We start from the raw sequence: 22,998 nt of genomic DNA, 5'->3' as shown, positions 1-22,998 counted from the left end.
GAAGGGGGAAGAAATGAGCACAATAAACATGAAATCTGTCCTCTATTCATCAGTAAAGTGTTCCTGACCCTTAAAGCAACAACTTTACACATTCATTTGGCTATGACATAAGGCCTTCTTGGTTCTTTTTTCTATCTGCAGTTTGTGATGACCTTGATCATCTTACCACATTTCATGTGCTGAATGATTTGTGATGCAATGTATAATTTTATTAAAATATTTTTAAAATTTATTTATTTAAATTCAAGTTAGTTGACATACAAGGTAGTAATAGCGGTTCATCACTTATTATTATAACAACCACTGCTCATCCCAACAAGTGCCTAATACGCATCAACCCATTTAGCCCATCCCTCCCATCTCTCCTCCAGCAAACCCCAGTATGTTCTTTGTATTTAAGAGGCTGTTATGGTCTGCCTCTCACTCTGTTTTGATCTTAGTTTTTCCCTTACCCTATGTTCATCTATTTTGTTTCTTAAATTCCACATATGAGCGAAATCACTTGATATTTGTCTTTCTCTGCCTGACTTATTTTGCTTAGCATAATATACTCTAGTTCCATCCAGGTGGTTGCAAATGGCAAGATTTCATTCTTTTTGATCACCAAGTAACATTCCAGTGTGTGTGTGTGTGTGTGTGTGTGTGTGTGTAACATATCATCTTTATCCACTCATCAGTTGATAGACACCTGGGCTCTTTCCATACTTTGGCTATCGTTGATAGTGCTGCTATAAAAACATTCAGGTGCATGTGCCCCTTCGAATCAGCACTCCTGTATCCTTTGCATAAATACCTGGCAGTACATTTGCTGGGTCATAGCATAGTTCTATTTTTAACTTTTGAGGAACCTCCATACTGTTTTCCAGAGTTTGCATTGCCACCAACAGTGCAAAAGGGTTCTCCTTTCTCTGCATCTTTGCCAACATCTGTTGTTTCCTGAGGTGTTAATTTTAGCCATTCTGACAGGGGTGAGGTGGTATCTCATTGTAGTTTTGATTTGTATTTCCTGATGATGAATGATAGGGAGCATCTTTTTGTGTGTCTGTTAGCCATTCAGATGTCTTCTTTGGAAAGTGTCTATCATGTCGTTTGTCTATTTCTTTATTAGGTTATTTATTTTTTGGGTGTTGAGTTTGATAAGTTCTTTATAGATTTTGGATACTAACCCATTAAAAGATATGTCATTTGCAAATATCTTCTTCCATTCATTCAGTTGCCTTTTAGTTTTGCTGATTGTTTCCTTTGCTGTGCAGAAGGCGTTTATCTTGAAGAGGTCCTAATAGTTCATTTTTGCTTTTGTTTCCCTTGCCTCCAGAGATGTGTCAACTAAGAAGTTGCTGTGGCCAAGGTCAAAGAGGTTGTTGTCTGTTTTCTCCTCTAGGATTTTGATGCCTTCCTGACTTACATTTAAGTCCTGTATCCATTTTGAATTTATTTTTGTGAATGGTATGGGAAAGTTTTATTCTCCTGCATGTCTCTGTCCAGTTTTCCCAGCACAATTTACTAAAGAGATTGTCTTTATTCCATTAGATACTCTTTCCTCCTTTGTCGAAGATTAGTTGGCTATACATTTGTGAGTCCATTTCTGGGTTCTTTGTTCTGTTCCATTGATCTATGTGTCTGTTTTTGTGCCTGTATCATACTCTCTTGATTATAGCTTTGTAATACAGCTTACGGTCCAGATTTATGAAGCCTCTGTCTTTGCCTCTCTTTTTCTCATTACATTGACCATTAGGGGTCTTTTCTTGTTCTATACAAATTTCAGGATTGTTTGTTCTAGCTCTGTGAAGAATGCTGGTGTTATTTTGATAGGGATGGCTTTGAATGTATAGATTGTTTTGGGTAGTATCGACATTTTAACAATATTTTGTTCTTCCAATGTAGGAGCTTGAAATGTTTTTCCATTTCTTTGTGTCTTCTTAGTTTTCAACACACAGATATTTTACCTCTTTGGTTAGGTTTATTCCTGGGTATCTTACGGGTTTTGGTGCAGTTGTAAATGGGATTAATTCCTTGATTTCTCTTTCTGCTGCTTCATTATTGGTGTATAGAAATGCAACTGATATCTGTACATTGATGTTATATTCTATAACTTCGCTGAATTCAGGTATCAGCAATACAATTTTTTGGTGGAGTCTCTTGGGTTTTCCATGTAGAGTACCATGTCACCTGCAAAGAGTAAAAGTTTGACTTCTTTGTCAATTTGTATGCCTTTTATTTCTTTTTGCTGTCTGATTGCTGAGGATAGGACTTTTAGTACTATGTTGAACAACAGTGGTGACTGTGGACATCTCTGTCATATTCCTGACCTTACAGAGAAGCTCTCAGTTTTTCCCCATTGAGGATGACATTAGCTGTGGGCCTTTCATTTATGGCTTTTATGATGCTGAGGTATGTTTCTTCTATTCCTACTTTCTTCAGGATTTTTATCAAGGAAGGATGCTCTATTTTGTCAAATGCTTTCTAGATACAGAAAGATCCTATGGTTCTTATCCTTTCTTTCATTAATGTAGTGTATCACATTGATTGATTTGCAAATATTGAACCAGGAATAAATCCCACTTGATCATGATGAATAATTCTTTTAATGTGCTTTTGTATTAAATTTGATAATATCTTGTTGAGAATTTTTGCATCCAGGTTCATCAGGGAAATTGACCTGTAATTCTCCTTTTAATGGAGTCTCTGGCTTTGGAATCAAGGTAATGCTGGTTTCATAGAATGAGTTTGGAAGCTTTCCTTCCATTTCTATTTTTTTGCAACAGTTTGAAAAGAAGAGGTATTAATTCTTCTTTAAATGTCTAGTATAATTCCCCTGGGAAGCCGTCTGGCCTAGGACTCTTATTTGTTGGAAGATTTTTGACAACTGATTCAATTTCTTTGCTGGTTATGAGTCTGTTCAATTTTTTCTTTTCTTCCTGGTCCAGTTTTGGTAGTAGGTGAGTGTCTAGGAATTTGTCCATTTCTTCCAGATTGCCCAGTTTGTTGGCATATAATTTTTCGTAGTGTTATCTTAGAATTGTTTGTATTTCTGTGGTATTGGTTGTGATCTCTTCTCTTTCATTCGTGATTTTATCTATTTGGGTCCTGTCTTCTTGTTGATAAGTCTGGCTAGGGGGTTATCAATTTTGTTTATTCCTTCAAAGAACCAGCTTTTAGTTTCATTGATCTGTTCTACTGTTTCTTTGTTTGTTTCTGTATTGTTTATTTCTGCTCTAATCTTTATTATTTCCCTTCTTCTATTTGCTTCTCCTTTTCTAGCTCCTTTAGGTGTAAGGTTAGGTTGAATATTTGGAACCTTTCTTAAAAGCTTCTTGAGATTAGGCCTGAACTGCAGTGTACTTTCCTCTTAGGACTGCCTTTGCTGCATCCCAAAAGGTTTGGACTGTCGTATTTTCATTTTCATTTGTGTCCATGTATTTTTTTATTGCTTCTTTAATTTCCTGGTTAACCATTCATTCTTTACTAGGATGTCCAAATATTTTCATGTGGCTGAATTCAAGTTTCATAGCGTTGTGAGCTGAAAATATGCATGGTATGATTTCAGTCATTTTATACCTATTGAGGGCTGACTTGTGACCCAGGTTGTGATCAGTTTTGGAGAATGTTCCATGTGCACTTGAGAAGATATTATTCTGCTGCTTTAAGGTGAATGTTCTGAATAGATCTGTTAAGTCCATCCAGTCCAGTGAGTCATTAAGAGCTGTTGTTTCCTTTTTTTATTTTCTGCTTAGATGATCTGTCCATTGTTGTAAGTGGAATATTAAATCTCCTACTATTATGGTATTATTACCACTGAGTCTCTTTATGTTTGTGATTAATTGCTTTATATATTTGGGTGCTTTCAAGTTGGGGGCATAAATATTTACAATTGTTGGATCTTCTTGATGGATAGATCCCTTAATTATGATAATGTCCTTCCTCATCTCTTGGTACAGTCTTTGTTTTAAAATCTAGTTTGTCTGATATAAATATGGCTAGTCTGGCTTTCCTTTGGCCTCCTTTAGCATGATAAATGGTTCTCCATCTAGATAGATAGATAGATAGATAGATAGATAGATAGATAGATAGATAGAGGTTCTCCATCCCCCTACTTTCAATCTGCAGGTGTTCTTAGGTCTAAAATGAGTCTCTTGTATGCAGCATATGGATGGATCTTGTTTTTTTAATCCATTCTGCTACCCTGTGTATTTTGATTGGAGCCTTTTGTCTGTTTGCATTCAGATTGATTGTTGAAAGATAGGAATTTAGTGTCATTCTGTTATCTGTAGATCTGATGTTTCTGGTGATGTTCTCTGATCCTTTTTAGTCTTTGCTGCTTTGGTCTTTTTTTTTTTTCTCCACTCAGAAAGTCCCCCTTAAATTTTCTTGTGGGACTGGTTTAGTGGTCATGAACTCCTTTAGTTTTTGCTTCTGTGGGAAAGTCTTTATCTCTCCTTCTATTCTGAATGACAGCCTTGCTGGATAAAGGATTCTTGGCTTCATATTTTTCCTATTCAGTACATTGAATATTTCCTGCTAGTCCCTTCTGGGTTGCCAAGTTTCAGCGGATAGGTCTGCTACTACCCTTATGTGTCTATCCTTGTTAGTTAAGGATCCTTTGTCCCTAGATACTTTGAGAAATCTCCCTTTTTCCTTGTATTTTGTGAGTTTCATTATGATATGCTATGGTATTGACCTGTTTTTGTTGATTTTAAGGGAGTTTTCTGTGCCTCTTGTACTTGGATGTCTGTTTCCTTCCCCAGATTAGGGATGTTCTCAGCTATAATTTGTTCAAATAAACCTTCTGCTCCTTTCCCCACTCTTCCTCTTCTAGTACTCCTATGATATGGACATTATTTCATTTCATGCAATTGCTTAGTTCTCTAAGTCTCCCCTCATGATTTGGTAACTTCCTTTCCCTCTTTTTTTCAGCTTCATTATTTTCCATAATTTTATCTTCTGTTTCACCTATTCCCTCCTCTGCTTCTTCATTTCATGCTGTCACTATATCTAGTTTATTTTGTATCTCAGTTACATTTTAAATTCATCCTGACATTAAAATATTTTTAAAACTAAAGTTTTCTGAATGCAAGTATTATAGAAAACATGAATATCTTATAAAAAATGATTTCAGTCTTTCCTGTTACGTGAATAAACATTTTAAAATGATCGTGCTCTGAGCTTAAATATTTTAAATCCCAAAGGATTTATTTTTTAATTTGTATTTATTTACGTAATCCTTTATCCAATATGGGATTTGAACTCATGACCCTGAGATCAAGAGTCACATGCTCCTCTAACTGAGCCAGCCAGATGCCCCTAAATCCCAAAGGATTTAAATTCTTACAAGGGTTATAAGATATTTTGATGTTCTGATGAATTGCATATGCTTCAATGAAATTTTGAAAAAGCTGTTTTTTTTATACACTAAGAAATGCTAGACAAATACTTGAAGACCATTTTAACTGCTTCTAAGTTAAAAGTGGCTTTCTTGGGCACCTTGGTGGCTTAGTCGGTTAAGCGTCTGACTTTGGCACAGGTCCTGATCTCGCAGTTTGCAAGTTTGAGTCTCTCTTTGGGTTCTATGCTGACAGCCCAGAGTTTGGAGCCTGCTTCAGATTCTGTGTCTCCCTCTCTATCTGCCCTTCCCCGCCCCCACACACATACATACATACACACACACTTTCTTTCTCTCAAAAAAACGAATAAACATTAAAAAATTTTTTTTAAATAAAGTGGCTTTCTCATTTTATTTTTTAGTGATGACATCTTTTAAAACTAATAATAGATACAATATTAAAAACAATCTGGGCCAGATTATTCACATCATAACTGAAAACACAGAAGACTTTACCAAAACTGTGTATCAGACACTAAGGCCCTTTATCCTGCAGGTCATTGACTATATCGGGCAAGAAATCATGACCATGCAGAGGCCTTTCCGATGTACCTGCTGTTATTTCTGTTGTCCCTTCACTAGGCAAGAGGTCAGAGAACACAAGTCTAATTCCTTGTTTCTTTCTGATCTGACTCTTCACAGCATCGTTTTGCTCCTTCCAGAATGACACACGAGGGTGTTTTCACTGGCTCTGCTGGTAAGAATGAAAGAAGAGAGCAGGAAGGGGCCGGCCGGCGGAGATGTCAAATTGTGTCACCTGAAGAAAATCACAGAGGGTTTTTTTCTTGTGGCTTTTGTCTTCTGGTGCTAGTTGGAGGGTCAGACTCAGATAAGGGTTGTTTACTTGGTGACCAATTCTGTTGGTTGTGTCTACTGAATTAGAAATGTGTCTGTTACCCAGAACAGAAGTCACACACATTTGTCTAAATGTACCAACATAACCCCAGATAAGGTGTCCCTAGACATAATTGTATACTTTCAGAATTGGAAGAGACTTAAAAACTTCTTTTTTTAATGTTTATTTTTGAGAGAGAGAGAGACTGAGTGTGAGCAGGGGTGGGCTGAGAGAAGGGGAGACACAGAATCCAAAGCAGGCTCCAGGCTCTGAGCTGTCAGCACAGAGCCCGATGAGAGGCTCAAACTCACGAACCACGAGAACATGACCTGAGCTGAAGACTGACGCTTAACCGACTGAACCACCCAGGTGCCCCTAGAACTGGAAGAGACTTCAGATAACTGTACACTGTCCATCCCAATCCACACCTTGCCACAGATAAAGAAAGGGTGGCTCAGGAAATTAAGCACCTGATGAGCGTGTTACAGTCCACCAAGTACTGGAACTGGAAAGCAGATGTTCTGAGTTACAGCTGGGTTCCTCTTCTACAACCTGTGAGGCTCTAGGAAGGTTGTTTGCTGCAGGGAAAAGAAGCAGCTTTAGACAGAGGTCAACCAGAATCTTGAATTCTAGATACGCCTTCTATTTATGTTGGTATAATTTATTTAACTTCTTTGGGCCTCAGTACTTCCATATATAACTATGCATAATATCCCATGGGATTACTGGGATATATAAAGACAGATTATGTTCAGTACCAGCACTTCCTGAATGTTAGTTTATTTACAAGCCTTTCTGTGTTTTGATGTCCTATAACATGGAGATGATAATGGTACCATCACGTAGGATTGCTTTGAGGATTAAATAGTAAATGAATGTTAACTGTCGTTACAGTACCTGGCAGGTAGTACAGTGCTCAGAGAATGTTAGTTTTTGTTCCCAGGTATCTTCTCTCTCTACTGTGTTTGTAATAATAGCCTTAATTTTTTTTTTTAACATTTATTTATTTTTGAGAGAGAGAGAGACAGAGCATGAACAGGGGAGGGTCAGAGAGAGGGAGACACAGAATCTGAAACAGGCTCCAGGCTCTGAGCTGTCAGCACAGAGCCCGACGCAGGGCTTGAACTCACGGACTACAAGATCATGACCTGAGCCAAAGTCGGCCACTTAACCAACTGAGCCACCCAGGCACCCTGTAATAACAGCCTTAAATTTGAGATGAATCTTCACCTTTAATCCTCAGTCCTTTTGAAGATACAAGGAATTCTTCATATTTATGACTTTTTTCCTCAAATCCTATAATGCAGCCTTCCAAGATTACAGTAAGCCATGATGTGGTAAAGCTCATCAAAATTAGAAAATACTCAATTTATGGAACATTTATCCAATGATAGATTTGTTTTTTTCTCATTTCTCCAGTTGTACTTGTATTCGTGTGTGTGTGCGTGTGTGTGTGTGTGTGTGTGTGTGTGTGTGTGTGCACGCGCGCACGTTTTTAGTCCTGGGAGGTTTGATCACCTGTATAGATTCCTTTTTCTACTGCCAAGATACAGATACCTGACAGTTCCTTCACCACAAAAATCCTCTTCATAACCACACCCACCATAGAATTAGAGAAGGAACTTTAGTCCTCCTCTGTGTCCTGAAGGAAGGTGTGACCTCATCCCTTAAGGTTGCTCCCTGCAAAGTCAACCCTGACAAATGGTCAAGGGAAAGAGTGGTCAAGGCCTTGCGTTGTTGGCACGCACAGTGAGAAGGGGGGGAGTACGAGAGGCCCACGGAGGACTATCTTGCCCAGCAGTAATTTCCCTAGTCCTTGAAGGGCTTAGAGCACATCTAGGTGGTGTGTACATGAGTACATGTCTATGTCGTTTCCTCCCCTCTGCCCATTTGCAGCTGGAAATGCAGTGGCCTCCTGGTGTCACCGCTGGCTTTGCACTGGAGCACTGGAACCCGTGCAGGATGCTTTATAGCATCCAAAGCAAGAAGAAAGAAAAAGTGATGGGAGTGCGTGGGCCACGTTCAACCCATGGCTGGGGTTCAGATTCTGCTTTTGAGGTAACCTAATATTAAAATGTTTTCAGAGTGTTTTCTACATGGACTAACCAACCTCAGAATGATCTTGTTTCAGTACACTTTTCCATGTAAGTGAAATGAGGTTTGCAAAATCACGTATAAATACAGCAGTATGAAATATTTAAAATACTATTTAAGGAGACTCGAAGGTATACAGCATAGTACTCTGTCCCAAATGTAAAATAAGCAAATACAGAATTAGAGTGTGAAACTCAAAAAGCATTGATACAAAATAATTGCAGATTCATCATGTTGCACATATGGACCACATCATGAGACAGGTATCTACTAATCTCATTTTTCAGAGACAAAGCTGAAATTTATCAGGAGTTAATAGGAAGGGGATTGGGTGCTGAGGAATTTCTTCCCTCTGATGTAATTGCAATGCAGGGAGTCAGAAAGAAAGAGACATGAGAGCTCCTGGAAGAGGGAAGCAGAGCAGGTGGAATTAGCTGAAACGAGAGCTGTCGAGCTAATGAGTCTCAAAAGTCCCCAACAGAAGCCTGGTGAGGCAGCCTGCTGTCCTACCCACGTTCTCCCAGTTTCCCGAGTAGTCTGGTGGTCAGTGGCCACTGGTGTGTGTGGTGGGGGCAGGAGACGGTGCTGGGTCTGGGATGACCTCGATGCATCCACTCTTGAGGTAAACACTACCTCCAATGTACTCAACCATGTGTATATCTTAGAGGATTTTTCCGTGTAACGTTTTCTGGATTCTAAGGAACCAAAATGCGTGTACGTTAATAGAATACACTTGCAACGCAAATGATTTGCACTGGAAATCTATATACATGTATAGCTTAAAAAAGAAACAACAGATAAATAGCAGGTTCTAAACACATATTCTGTAATTAGCTAGCTTCATGGTAGTCCCTTACATTTTCTTGCAGTTCTTAGTTCTGTTGCTTCTCAACAAAGGAGCCAGTCGCGCAAAGGCATATCATTTTGATATGTATAGTTGCTAAGTTTACCTCAAGATTTAATTCCAGGCCAGAAGGATATGCATCTGGGCAAATTTAGAGAAGAAACATCCTAATCATGGAATAGTTGGAATAATGTAACCAGTGATCTATAGCAGCAGTGATGACTGAGGTGATGCTAATGATGATAAGAGCAACTGTCCTTTCCAGTGATCCTACCTTCTAGGCATGGTTCTGGTCCTAACTACTTTCCACATGTTAACTCATTTAATTCGTATAACAAACCCATTAGATAGATACTATGATAATACCCCTTTTAGGGGTGGCTGGGTGGCTCAGTTGGTTAATCGTCCGACTCTTAATTTTGGCTCTGCTCACAGTGCTTGGTGTATTCTCTCTCTCTCTCTCTCTCTCTCTCTCTCTCTCTCTCTCTCTCTTTCTCTCAAAATAAATAAATTAATATTTAAAAAATATAATTCCCCTTTTAGAGATGAGAAAACTGAGGTTAGATATCTCGTGCAAAGTCACTCACAAAACCATTATGTGAAAGTGTCTCCAGAGGCTACACCCTAAACCACTATGCCTTGTGTCGTCTTTCATCTGTGGGGTATTTAGTTTCTTTCTGTGTAAACACAGGAGATCAGAAATGGAGTAAAATGGTGGCAGGTTACTTCACGCACTCTCAGGTTTAGAACCATGAGGCTGAGCCCATGAGGCTCCGAGGACGGCTTGTCTGCGGGTGTGCTCTCTCTGACAGGCTTGCTCTTGCTTCTGCTGGTGTCCCATGATGTAACCAATGGAAGACCATGTGTTATATTATTCTTCCAATTTGGAGATTCCCAAGTCATGTGTGTGTTTTGAATATAAACCCCTAAATGATGAGGGCACATCTTGATGTATGAGTTCTCAGTGATCAAATATTCCCTGCCAAAATCTCTAAGTATTGAAATCTCTATGTAAGCTTGGAAAAGAAATAAAAAATAAATAGCAAGTTCTAAACACGTGTTCTGTAATTAGACAGTGTAATGGTTGCCCATTAAATTTCCTGCGGTTCTTCGATTTGGCCCTGCAGGCCAAAACAGTCGAGGTTTTTTTTAATCCTTGTTGTCTAGTCTACCCTTTATACTGGGTTGTCTCCCTTTGAGGGTTCCCACCTTATTGGAGATCAGTGATAGAGTACACAACACCCGCTGCTCAGGCCCAAGGCCCCACCACTGCCCTGCCATGATTGGAGAAATCAAATCCCCTGGCTAAAGGAGGATTGGCACCTCTCAGAAGCCAAAGACGTGTCAGCCTCTGTGTAATACGCAGGATTTTCAGATTTTTCCCTTTAGCTCCACTGATTACTAGAACTTTTCTAGGAGCTTGACTTTGCATGTCAGTAGGTTTTAATTATATTTTCATTAGCACTTTTAGGTTTGCACATTATCTACTTTGCAACCTTGCCAGAACTGGAAGTGATAAAATTGTTAAAAAGGTGCACAGATTTTAGTGTCAAGAACATAAGACAGAATGTTCAAACACCAATGTAACAGTTAAAATAATTTTCTTCATGTGAATTATTAACGGCTGGCAATAGCTAAAAAGACACTTCCTCGTTTTCTATTTGAGATGACATATGTGATGTTTCTGCCCTGTGGAATTCGTATGGAATTCCGATCCTCTGGAGATGTTTGTTTCCGTTAATGTTTGACTAGGTAAAACCTCATTCAATAAATGTTACGGTAACTGTTTTACATTCCGAGGCACAGAAAAATTTATTTTGGAAAAAATGCTGAAACCATGTTTTTCCTGAAAGTTTCAAGAGTGTGTTTGCTAAGTTGTCGTAGCTAACACTCATTGAACGCTGTTTCTGTTTTGTTAAAAATAAAACAGATTTAGAAAATAAACAATGTTAGAGACTCTTATTTGTGCAAGGATAGGGAGATGAGGGATGCCATAGAGAATAATTAAAATGACAAAATACTTACATAGTTTTATAAATTTATTGCTGCTAGCTGCCTTTTGCCCTCCTCACCATAAAACTAAAACAAGCCTTAAAAGGGACAGTACTAGCTTATAGCTTCTTTATTAAAAAATACTTTTATTAAAATATACTCATTTTGATATATATCTGTATCTATATATCTATTCTCATGAATGTTACTGTGACCCTAAACTGCTCTGAAAAATAGTCTATTAAAAACAAAATTCCTAGAGGCCTCATAAGGGATATAAATGAGCGAGGAAGAATTACCAGGAACTGCTGCAAACTGGAGACTACAGATGGTATTTAAAGAGGGACCCAGATATTTAGCATAAGCAAATTGACTCACCCAGAGTGAGGTTTACATGGACAGACTGCCTTTCTGGGGAGGCTAGGTTATGCTGTGATGACAAACAACACCAAAGTCTTAGTGACTTATAAGAAAACAAAAAGTTCTCTTCTTTTTTTCAACTTTTTCTTTCAATATTTACTTTAGAGAGAGAGAGAGAGAGAGAGAGAACACGCATGTGCGCGTGAGTGGGGGAGGGGCAGAGAGAGAGGGAGACACAGAATCTGAACAGGCTCCGGGCTCTGAGCTGTCAGCACAGAGCCCGACGCGGGGCTGGAACTCACGGACCAGGAGATCATGACCTGAGCCAAAGTAAGCACTTAACCGACTGAGCCACTCAGGCGTCCCTGTTTGTTCCTTTCTTACCCTGTGTGTCCAAGGGCAAGTTATCAGAACACCTCTGCTCATCACAGTCTCTCAAGGACTTGTGCTAGTACAAATTCTATCTTGACCTAATCTTATGTAAGTGCTAAGAAGACATGGGGAAGTGCACATGGCAACTTGCACACTGGTTCTTAAGTTTTCTGCCTGAAAGTGGAACATCTCACTTGGAGTCACAGTTCATTGGTCAGTGCAAGCCATGTAGAAACAACCAACTTCAAATGAGCAGAAAGATGCAATCTTAGAATATTTTTGGAAGGAAAGGAAAGAGTTTGTAAATAGCACTAATGATGACTTGGCAAATGTCCTGGTTTTTAATTTTTGTTTTATTTTTCTTCAAAACAACCTGCAATACAGAATGTTATGTGAAATTGATATATTAATGTGGGCAACTAGTTACATTTTTAAGACAGCATCTTCAGGGGCGCCTGGGTGGCTTGGTCAGTTGAGAGACTGACCTCGGCTCAAGTCATGATCTCACAGTTGGTGAGTTCGAGCTCCATGTCAGGCTCTGTGTTTACAGCTCGGAGCCTGGAGCCTGCTTCAGATTCTGTGTCTCCCTCTCTCTCTGCCCTTCCGTGCTCACACTCTGTCTCTCTCAAAAATAAATAAACATTAAAAAAATTAAAAAAAGAAACAGCATCTTTACATTAATGATGCTTGCTGGCTTCTAATTTGTCATTTTTATCAACTAACATCTTAAGTAGAAATTAGGGTAAATCTACCAGCTTCATAAAGGCAGTGGAAGGCCCTAGGGATAAGGGAAATGGAAGACATACAGTGGAGTTGCTTAGTTGAACATAGGCAGGGGTATCAAAAATATATTTTTACTTACTTCACAATTTGCCCGCCCTGAATGGTTAAAATTAAAAAGACTGAAAAAACCAAGTGTTAGTGAAAGTGTGGAGCAACTGGAACTCTCACAAATTGTTTCAACCACTTTGGAAAGTCATTTGTAAGTATTAATAAAACCAGATATATAAGTACTCTGTGATTCAGCTACTTAACTTTTAGGTAGATGCTTAAGAAAAATAAGTACAAATGTTTACCAAAGGTTATATTCAGTGTTTCTAGCAACTGTATTCATAGCCCCAAATGCAGAGATCCCAAAATGTGCATCAATAGGAGAATAGATTTAAAAAAAACATTTTTTTTAATGTTTATTCAGTTTTGAGAGACAGAGAGCAAGCAGGGGTGGGGCAGAGAGAGAGGGAGACACAGAATCCGAAGCAGGCTCCAGGCTCCAAGCTGTTAGCACAGAGCCCGACTTGGAGCTCGAACTCACAAGCTATGAGATCATGACCTGAGCCGAAGTCAGACGCCTAACTGACTGAGCCACCCAGGCGCCCCTAGGAGAATAGATTTTTTTAAAAAGTGTATTCCCAGAATGAAATGCCATGCAGTGACAAAAAGGAGAAAGTACTGATATACAGTACAACCTGGATGATGGATAATGGATAAATCTCAGAAATTATCTTTATTAGGGTTCTCCAGAGAGACAAATACATGGAATTGGCTCACATGCTTATGAAGACAGAGAAATCCCACAATCTGCAGTTGGCAAACTAGAGACCCAGAGGAGCTGGTGGTACAGTCCAGTTCAAGTCCAAGTCTGACTGCAGCAGAGGACTGGTGTCCCAGCTCAGAGAAGTGGAAGAAAATTTCCCCCTAACCTACCTTTTTTTTTTTTTTTTTTTTCTATTCAGACATCCAGCAGATTGGATGAAGACCAACCACATTGAGAAGGGCAATACTCTGCTTTCCTCAGTCTATCAATTCGAATATTAATCTCATCCAGAAACACCCTCACAGACACACGCAGAATGTGTATCCAAATATCTGGGCATCCCGTGGCCCTGTCAGGTTGACACATAAAATTAACCATCACAAGTCCACTCCTTGTCAACTTAACACCCATACACATCTCCTTAAACCATACTTAATTTCCAAATATAGACAATAACGAGGTCATGTCACCTAACATGATACAACTATACTACCTACCATTGAAAATGCACTAACCCATTCCAGAAGAAAAGGTGAAGTCCTTAAGTGATGTTTACTTTTGCCCCGATATCCTGTAACTTAAATACCATGATATAAAATTAATAATATTTTGGGGCTCCTGGGTGGTGCAGTCGGTTAAGCGTCCGACTTCAGCCAGGTCACGATCTCGCGGTCCGTGAGTTCGAGCCCCGCATCAGGCTCTGGGCTTATGGCTCGGAGCCTGTTTCCAATTCTGTGTCTCCCTCTCTGTCTGCCCTTCCCCTATTCATGCTCTGTCTCTCTCTGTCCCAAAGATAAATAAAAAACGTTGAAAAAAATTTTTTAAATTAATAATATTTAAATATCATGGTAATAAGTCAATGCCTGTTACAGTATAAGGGAACAAATATATTTCCTATTCACATACACATAACTTATAACAAAGTAAGAAGGAACTCTCATAACAATTCTTGTCTCTTCTGTGGTCATATCTGACATCTGTAATTACCTTCTACTACCTATTCTGTATTACTTTTGCCTTCGGCAAGCATCTCAGTTGGTCGTGGTTCTTTACCTAGTGGAATTACACAAACATTCATTCCTAAAAGATGTGGGACGTTAGTAGTCATGTCTGGATTGGGTCATTTTAGTTTTCCATTGACTTTAATGTACAGCCACAGTAGTACGAAGAGATGCCCTAACGGATCTTCTGTATTACAGAGATACTCTTCCTTCCCTCCATTGTTGAATATCAGTCCAATTTCCCCTAGGTAGCCAGGATTATTCACTTCAGCTGACACACTAATTCCTTTCTTTGCCTGTTGATTTAAAGGCATGAAGAGTCCAGATGCCAGAGTGGCAGTCTTAACTTTTAGTTCAATTGAATCATTACTTTGTTTCCTGGTATAACCATTCCTCATTCTGGTACTAAGGCTTCTAGGCCAGCAGAGCATAAGGTTGCAAAACCGAAGTAGAAATTTTGCTAATGGGTCACTGTGGGTAATAGTGAGTGGTGCCATTCCCATTTCCACCCCTTGATTCCTGGACTCAAGAATCCTGATGATAGGAAAAACAGAACCATATATTAGATGCTGATTCTAAGTATATACAGCCTCCTGGAGAAGCCTACCCTAGAGTTGCAGGGCATTGCCACTTAGTTAGTGCTATAACCAAGTATTCAAAAGGCCACTCCATCATTTGATCAAGCCAGCTGCTTCAGGATGGTGAGGAACATGGCAATGGTGGTGAATTCCATGAGCATGGGCCCACTGCATATACTACTTCCATTTGATGATAGTGTGCTGCAGGGCACATCCAACTTTATGGCTTGGTAAGTCAGGTGACCTCCAATTCATGATGGGTAGTTTACGTCCCATGGTGACTGGGTGCCTCTACTAAATCTCATAGCAAGCCAAGAGCTATTTTTCAAAAGGAGAGTATTTCTCTGCAAGGGATGGCAGGATTCTAAGGGCCTGCAGTGAAATTCACTTATAGGTGAATTCTGCCAGTGATTCCAAACAGCATTCCTATCTACCACTGACAGTTCAAGTTCCACTGGATGTGCTGGATCAAATATGACCCAAGTGGCAGAGTAACTTTTATAGCAGCCTGGACCTGTTGCAGAGCCTTCTCTTGTTCCGGGTCCTCCTCAAAACTAGCAGCCTTCCAGATCACCCAGTAAATGGACTGCAGTAACACTTCCAAATAAGCAATATGTTGCCTCTAAAATCCCGAGTCCCATTAGGCATTGTGCACGTATTTTGTTGTTGTAGGAGGGGCCAGATGCGACAGGTTATCCTTCACCTTTGAAAGGATATCTCAGTATGCCCTATAGCACTGACCCACTAGAAATTTCATTGAGGTAAAAGACCCAATTTTTGTTGGATTTATTTCCTATCCTCTGATAAGCAAATGTCTTACTAGTAAGTCTAGAATAGTTGCTACTTCTTGCTTACTAGGTCCAATCAGCATGATGTCCTCAATGTAATGGACTGGTGTGATGTCTTATGGAAGGAAAGAGTTTAGATAAAGATCCCTGTAAATTCAATTATGACACAGGGCTAGAAAGTTGATATACCCCTGAGGTAGTACAGTGAAGGTGTATTGCTGGCCTTGCCAACTGAAAGCAAACTGCTTTTCTGGTGGACCTTATGGACAGGGATAGAGAAAAAGACATTTGCCATATCAATAGCTGCATCCCAGGTACCCAAAGATGGGTTGATTTCCTCAAGCAATGAAACCATAACTGGTACAGCGGCTGCAATTGGAGTCAGCATCTGGTTAAAGATATGATAATCCGCTGACCTTCTCCAAGATCCATCTGTCTTCTACACAGGCCACATAGGTGAGTTGAATGGAGATGTGGTGGGAATCACCACTCTTACTCTTTTTCAAGTCCTTGATAGTGGCACTAATCTCTGTGATACCTCCAGGAATGGAATAATGCTTTTGGCTTACTATTTTGCTGACTAGAGGAGGCCATAGTAGCTTCAACTTGGCTTTTTCCACCATAGTAGCCTTCGTTCCACATGTCAGGGAACCAATTTGGAAATTGTGCCAGCTGCTGAATATATCTTCCAACTGTGCGTTCTGGAGCTGGGGAATAACCACACGATGGGCTCCCATTGAGAGACAGAGTTAAAAACTCCATTGACCACCTGTCCTTTTAAGCCTCTGCTCTGACTGATGGCCACAGTGACGTTTTGGGTCTTGTGGAATTAGTTCAGAGGCAGGGACAAGTAGTCCCCAAATGGTCGGATTATTTCCTTTTCCTCAATGCACACAGTTAGTTATGCTGGTAAAAGGCCATAGGTCCCTTTGGGGAAGTCTGAAAGAAATATTAACAGTAAGACAAAAAAAACCTCTTTTTTTGAGAGAGAGAGAGAGAGAGAGAGACAGTGCACATACGAGCAGGAGAGGGGCAGAGAGAGAGAGAGGGAGAGAGAGAATCTGAGGCAGGCTCCAAGCTCAGTGTGGAGCCCAGTGCAGAGGCCTGATCTTATGACCTTGACATCATGACCTGAGCTGATACCAAGAGTCAGCCGCTTAACGAACCGAGGCACCCAGCACCGCTAATAGTAAATATTTTTAGTAATATCTCAGGGTCCTTCCTCAACAGGACCTGGTCCCCCCTTCACTCATGGGGTTTTAAGTATATAAACTGGCTTAAGTCTGGCAGTTGATTGAGGGGCTATGACCATCCTTATGATTCAGATTTGGCTTTTGTTTGCTTGAACCAGAATTTTTTGTGCTGCAAATATAGGACATCAGAGACAGAGGGAGGGAGTGCAGCCCAATCTAATGCCTCAAATACAAATAAATAAGCAAACTACTTTGCTGGCCAAATCCTAACAGTTGGATTGTTCTGATTAGGCCCAAAGTTCTCCATTTTCACTCATCTACAAATAGTATTTTACTTTTCAGAAACAAACAAATGGTCTATTAATAAAAATTAAGTACTTAAAATAATTTTTTATAAGCTTATAATAAATTTCCTCATAATTAAGATTAGGGACTACGGAAATATCCAATTAGAATTAGCATCCCAGAGGTGCCTGGGTGGTCCAGTCGGTTAAGGGTCTGCCTTCGACTCAGGTCGTGATCTCACGTTTCGTGAGTTTGAGCCCCATATTGGACTGTCTCCTGTCAGCACAGAGCCTGCTTCAGATCCTTTGTCCCCTTCTCTCTCTGCCCCTTCCCTGTGCCTGCACTCTCTCTGTCTCAAAAATAAATAAACATTAAAAAAATAGAATTAGCATCCCAGCTCTGCCACTTGTTACTCTGTGCCTCACTTTTCCTCTTACCAAGTGCATGCTTTGGACAGTCACAGCGAACCTCTCCATGCCTTAGTTTTCCCATCTGTAAAATGAGCAGGATAACAGTACGAAGCTATATGAGTTGTTTTGAGGATTAAATATCTTATAAATAAAGTGCTTAGGACCATGTCTGGCACCCAGACAGCAAACAGTGCGAAGGCATTAGCTCTTATTATGTTTCTTTTACTTTTGAAAGGATACTCTATATTATTAGCCTGATATCTGAGATTTCTATCACACCTGCATAGTTCAGTTTGTTAGCTTATTTAATTGCTATCCCATTCTAAAAAATACTTAAAAATATTTTTTTCTATTCAATTTTGGATCAACAGAAGAAATGCTTTCATTACAACTAACCCTTAAGCTAAAGATCTCTTAGAGCAGTGGTTCTCCACCTCAACAGCACCTCAGAATCACCTGGAGGCCTTGATAAATTACAGAGTGCTGGGCCCATCTCCACAGTTTCTCATTCAGTAGGTTTAGAGGAAAGTCTGAGGTTGTGCACATCTAAATATTTTCAATGTAATGCTGATACTGCTGGTCTGGGGACCACACTTGAGAACTGTTGTCTTAGTGAACAAAATCTAATGATTGTTGGAAAAAGAATTTTGAAAATTTAAGTAGTAAATTTATTTTCTTTCTGTGTGTGTATATATGCATATGTGACTATAAATATAGTAATTATGTAAAAGATGGATGAAATTGTTAATGTGCCATTTTCTATATAATTAAAAAGGTAAGTCTTACCAAACAAAAATCATGTAAGTACAAGTACTTAGGAAGTTTATGTAACATTTCTTTTGTTTTTTGTTTTAAGTTTATGTAACATTGATAATGTCAACTTAATAGTTGACATTATTTGGAATATTTTCTTGCATTTCATAACAATGGCATTTTTCTTGATAAGAATTCATGTTTTTCAAAATAACTAGTTAACTAATCCTTTTATTGTCTAAGAAATTTCTGTAGGATTACTGCTTACTTAAGGCAAAGAGACTTCTTGCATGTTCTTTATGCCACCAACATCAAGGTAAAGCTCTGCTAAAAAAGAAGCAAACAGATCTTTTCTTGCATCTGATTTGTGTATGTGTGTGTGTATGTATGTATGGGATTACTTTGATGAGATGTAATCATTTGGCAAAAGTATTATTATGAAGTTATTTAAAAGCTATGTAGTATTGAATTTGTAGTAAGCCTTAGTTGCCCAATACTGGGAAATAATTTAAAGATGAGGAAGGCCAATCCAAACAGTAGTGAGCTTATATTTTGTATTTTGAGTTTTTCTAAGTTGTGCATACATGAAATTGCAGGACAATATACACCAGATTCCTTTGTTCTTTGCTGTGTTATAAAATTGCTACTCATATCCAGGGACTGACTCTCTAGTTTTACCATACGTGGCATTTTTATGAGCAACATTTAACACATGTTTAAGAATGTAGGAAGGAACTAGGATTGGCAGAATGAAAAAATGTGAGCTTCATGCAATGGAAACACAGATTTGAACTAATAATAATTTATTACATTTTCTTACTGAAAATGTGGTTGAGTAATAGTTAAGCAAGCACTTCCTTAAGAGAAAGAATTGACTTTTCATACTCCTCATTAATGTGTATAGTATCCCAGAACTTCTCATTTCGTCAAATTGTGGAAAAAATCTTCTAGAATTCTGCCAAGTGATCAGGCAGATAGTGTTCCAGTACAGGTGAGTGAGACACCTGAATGTTGATAACATGTGAGACCACCAGGGTCTCTGGCTTCAAGGAACATAGATCCATGAAACCAGTTTATCAACGGGTAGGTCCATTTTTGTGTCTTGGTTTCTAGCATTGTCCTGTTTTATTGTACAGTTCACATACTGCCACATGTGAAGTATGGAACTGATGTGTCTTTTTCAACTGAAGAAAGAAGTGCAAAGTTTATGTTCATGCCCCAGTGCATTATGGGAATCAGTATTTTGAGAATTAACAGCAAAATCTCTCTTCTAGTAGTGGTTTGATTTCATCCATTCTTTGGGAATTAGGAATAAATGTAAATAGTTGAATTCAATCATATTATTATATGTAAGAAATATGTAAAATGATACTATTTTTGCTTCAGAAATCCAAATATGACCTGGGTTTGATAATCTGGCACTGTCCTTTTGGTACAAAACCCTTAATGAAGCCTCCCTAAGCATTGGTGAGTAAGGGTAATAATTCCCTCTCTTTAGGGTTTTCATAATGATTAAATAAATATGTTTTACTATTATTACTGTTATTTATATTATTAATGTATCCGTGATTCTCAACTCTATTTAAATAAATGACACTACACTATAAACATTGTTTACAGCTTTCAGATAATGCATAAGTGCTCTAAGTGGGAAATAAATGTTTTAGAAAAATAATGAGAAAGTAAAGTTTTATTACTTCTGGATATTGGGTATATATCTAATCTAGCATTTTCCATACTGAGCAAATAGATGCTGTCCTACAGTACTGGTGAATATTTGTGATGTATTTCTAGTTGTCAATATTTAATTCAAATAATAACTATAATTCTTTCTGTGGGTACTTACGTAAACAAACCGCATATTCTTCAGGTTAATTTTCCAACATTATTTTCCCCAATATTAGTTTTCTTGAGGACTTGTTCTAAGTTGAAAGTCCATAATTCAGTTTTTTCTACATCTCAAATATGTGACAAACTTTCTTCAGAGTACAATAAGGAATATTTGAGAGCATTTACACAATCATAGAATTTGACCATTAGGAGAAACTTTTGTATTACTTCATAGATAAAATATTGTTTACAGATAATAATATTTTATTTATTTGGTACATAAGAAAACTGAAGTTCCAGTATTAGGTAATGTTTATTAACATGATGGACAGGTATGACATTCTCTTTTTTATACCCACAGTCTTCCACAGGATTCCCTGGTCATTTCCCTTCGTTCAGGGGGACTTAAAAATATTCAGGAATGCTGTGTTATTCATAGGCCCGTGCGTGAAGTTGGCAGAGGGCTTCTGCATGAGGGCAGCTCATCCATGGAATCCTTACCTCTTGTGTATTCATGGTTTCTCTGTCTCTTTTATATTTTCATATCATTTTCACTCCTGTTTTGAATCACTACAGTCTTTCTTTTTCTTTTACCCAAAGCCTGGCACAAAATAGGTTGCTCTGGTTCACGTTCCAGGTAGTTTGAGTCTCTCTCTCTCATATATGTGCTTCAGGCTGATACCTCTCAATAACTTGCCCTCACACAAAGAGCAAACAAGTACAGCAGACAAGAGCATACAAGGTTCTTATGGGCCATGATGTGATGTCTAATACATAATCTTGCCATTAACCTAGGTAATTGCATAATTTTACTGAATAATTTCCAGCACATTGCAATTACATCAGTTTGGAAGTAGGCAGGGCCCAAGACTTGCTCTAAAACAATAGGATGTTAAAATGAGATGGGGTATCTCCTTCTTCATTAGGTTACAGTATAGAACAAAGGTATGGGATGTCATTCTTACCTTAGCTGAAAAGTCTTAGAGAAAGATTTTTCTCTGTTGTTGACCTGAAGAAGTAAGCTACCACACTGTACGTGAACCTAGGGAGAGGTCCAGGTGGCAAAGAACTGCAGATAGCCTTCAGCTGACAGGAAGCAATCCGACCCCTCAGTCACACAGCAGCCAAGAAGTGAATTATGCCAACAAACCGAAAGGCTTGTGTACACATTCACCCAGTCCAGCCTCCAGAGGATAATGCAGCCTAACACCTTAATTGTAGCCTTGTAAGACCCTAAGCAAGGGCCCCAGCTAGGCTGTGCCCAGACTCCTGACTCACAGAAATTATGAGATAATAACTGTATGTTGTTTTAGCCTGTTATATTTGCAATAATGAATTACATAGTAACGGAAAAGTTATAAAATCACCCAAGTCAAGTTGCAATCATTTGAGCTGCTTTACCATTTTCTATGTTGCTTGTTCATAAACAGTTGCAATTTGATTTGTGAATTTTGTAATGAATAAAAATATTTCTGGATTGGAGGATGATTGTGGCATTCGTCAGGTTTTTTTAATTTTCAATTTGTAAAATTTGTGATTTCTTTTATAAATCTAAAGCAATGCTCACTTTCACACATAATTCTGTAGTATGTTTCTTAACGAGGGCTTGCAAAATTTTATCTGCTTTGGCCCTTCAAATTTTGGATTCACTCCAAAACAGTAGTCACACTTTCTGGTTCTTGAACAGTTTTATACAGTGGACTGTGAGGTCCTTGAGCATCTGATCAAACCCAAAACCTAGCAGCATTGAGTTCAGGGCCATGCACAGAAATGTCAGGACTGTTTGTTAACATGGTCTAGTACATAGTTTGTAACCATTTCTGCGACAGGGAATGGCCTATGGTACTTTTCTAGAAACAGCTTTATTGAGATTTTATTTCTATATAATAAGTTTCACCCATTTAAAGTATACAATTCAGTGGTATTTAGTATCTTTTCAGAGTTGTTCAACTGTTATAGTTTGCTAGGGCTCCCATAACAAAATACCTCAGACTGGGTGGCCTTAACAATAAAAATGTATTTCGTCACAATTCTGGAAGCTAGAGGTTCAAGGTCAAGCTGTTGGCAGGTTTGGTTTCTTCTGAGGCCTTTCCCTTTGGCTTACAGACGGCCGCCACCTTGTCACTGTGTTCACATGGTCATCTGTGCAGGCGTGAATCTGATGTCTCTATGTCCTAATCTCCTCTTCTTGGTGTTCACAAGAACACCATGTGAATTTTGTTACAGTTTTTCCCATTTCCCTGTTGACTGCCTTCCTTCCCTTATCTCTCATGGATCTTCCTCACATAAGCTTTCCACTGAGCTCTTTGCTATTTTTTTAGGCCTCCAACTTACTTCCTGCCTATCTTCTTCCTCTGACTTTTTTTTTTCTCCTTCACCTCCTTGTCTCATCTTCTTTCCTTTTTCTTTCTCCTTAACCTCAGTTCAGAGTATCTTCCAAAGAAATGATGAAATGTTGGACTACAGAAGTTAGAAGACCTTTAAATTTTCTGTGTAACTCAAATATAACACATGCTTCATAAAAGTCTGGCTCCTCGTTGATAAAAAGCACATTATTTTTGAAGTGCTCTTGGAATTGAAAATATGTTTTCTTTGAATGCAACCCTGTTCAAAGATGGGATACATCAAGACTTCACTTTATGTGTTAATTGCATATCTTTATAATTTAGTACTATGCAGTCATAAAAATGATGCTAGAAAAGTTAAATGTAACTTCTGGTCTGTACAGGATGGCATAGATTTGTCTCCT

The 22,998-nt window shown here is 38.7% G+C and overlaps 1 protein-coding gene across 7 annotated transcripts in view; it reads left to right on the top strand.

The window, feature by feature from the left end:
- Positions 1–22,998, top strand: part of LOC121033789 (phospholipid scramblase 4-like) — a 76,019-nt gene that overhangs the window by 16,350 nt on the left and 36,671 nt on the right. For 2 of the 7 annotated variants that reach the window (XR_005792115.1, XR_005792113.1), the window contains 2 exons: positions 8,112–8,273; positions 19,806–19,886. Coding sequence is in view for 3 of the 7 variants with exons in the window: in XM_040480415.1 (XP_040336349.1) it covers positions 8,112–8,273; positions 13,389–13,520 (294 nt within the window). In the remaining 4 variants the exon portion in view is untranslated. Of the gene's footprint in view, positions 1–8,111; positions 8,274–13,388; positions 14,014–19,805; positions 19,887–22,998 lie in introns of those variants that run through there. The other 5 variants (XM_040480415.1, XM_040480416.1, XR_005792114.1 and 2 more) reach the window with 3 other exon arrangements.

This window comes from Herpailurus yagouaroundi, unplaced genomic scaffold (genome assembly GCF_014898765.1).
Source record: "Herpailurus yagouaroundi ecotype Mexico unplaced genomic scaffold, PumYag 159, whole genome shotgun sequence".
Taxonomy (NCBI): Eukaryota; Metazoa; Chordata; class Mammalia; order Carnivora; family Felidae; genus Herpailurus; species Herpailurus yagouaroundi.
The sequence above is the reverse complement of the archived record's forward strand: the minus strand, read 5'-3'. Positions and strand labels throughout refer to the sequence as shown.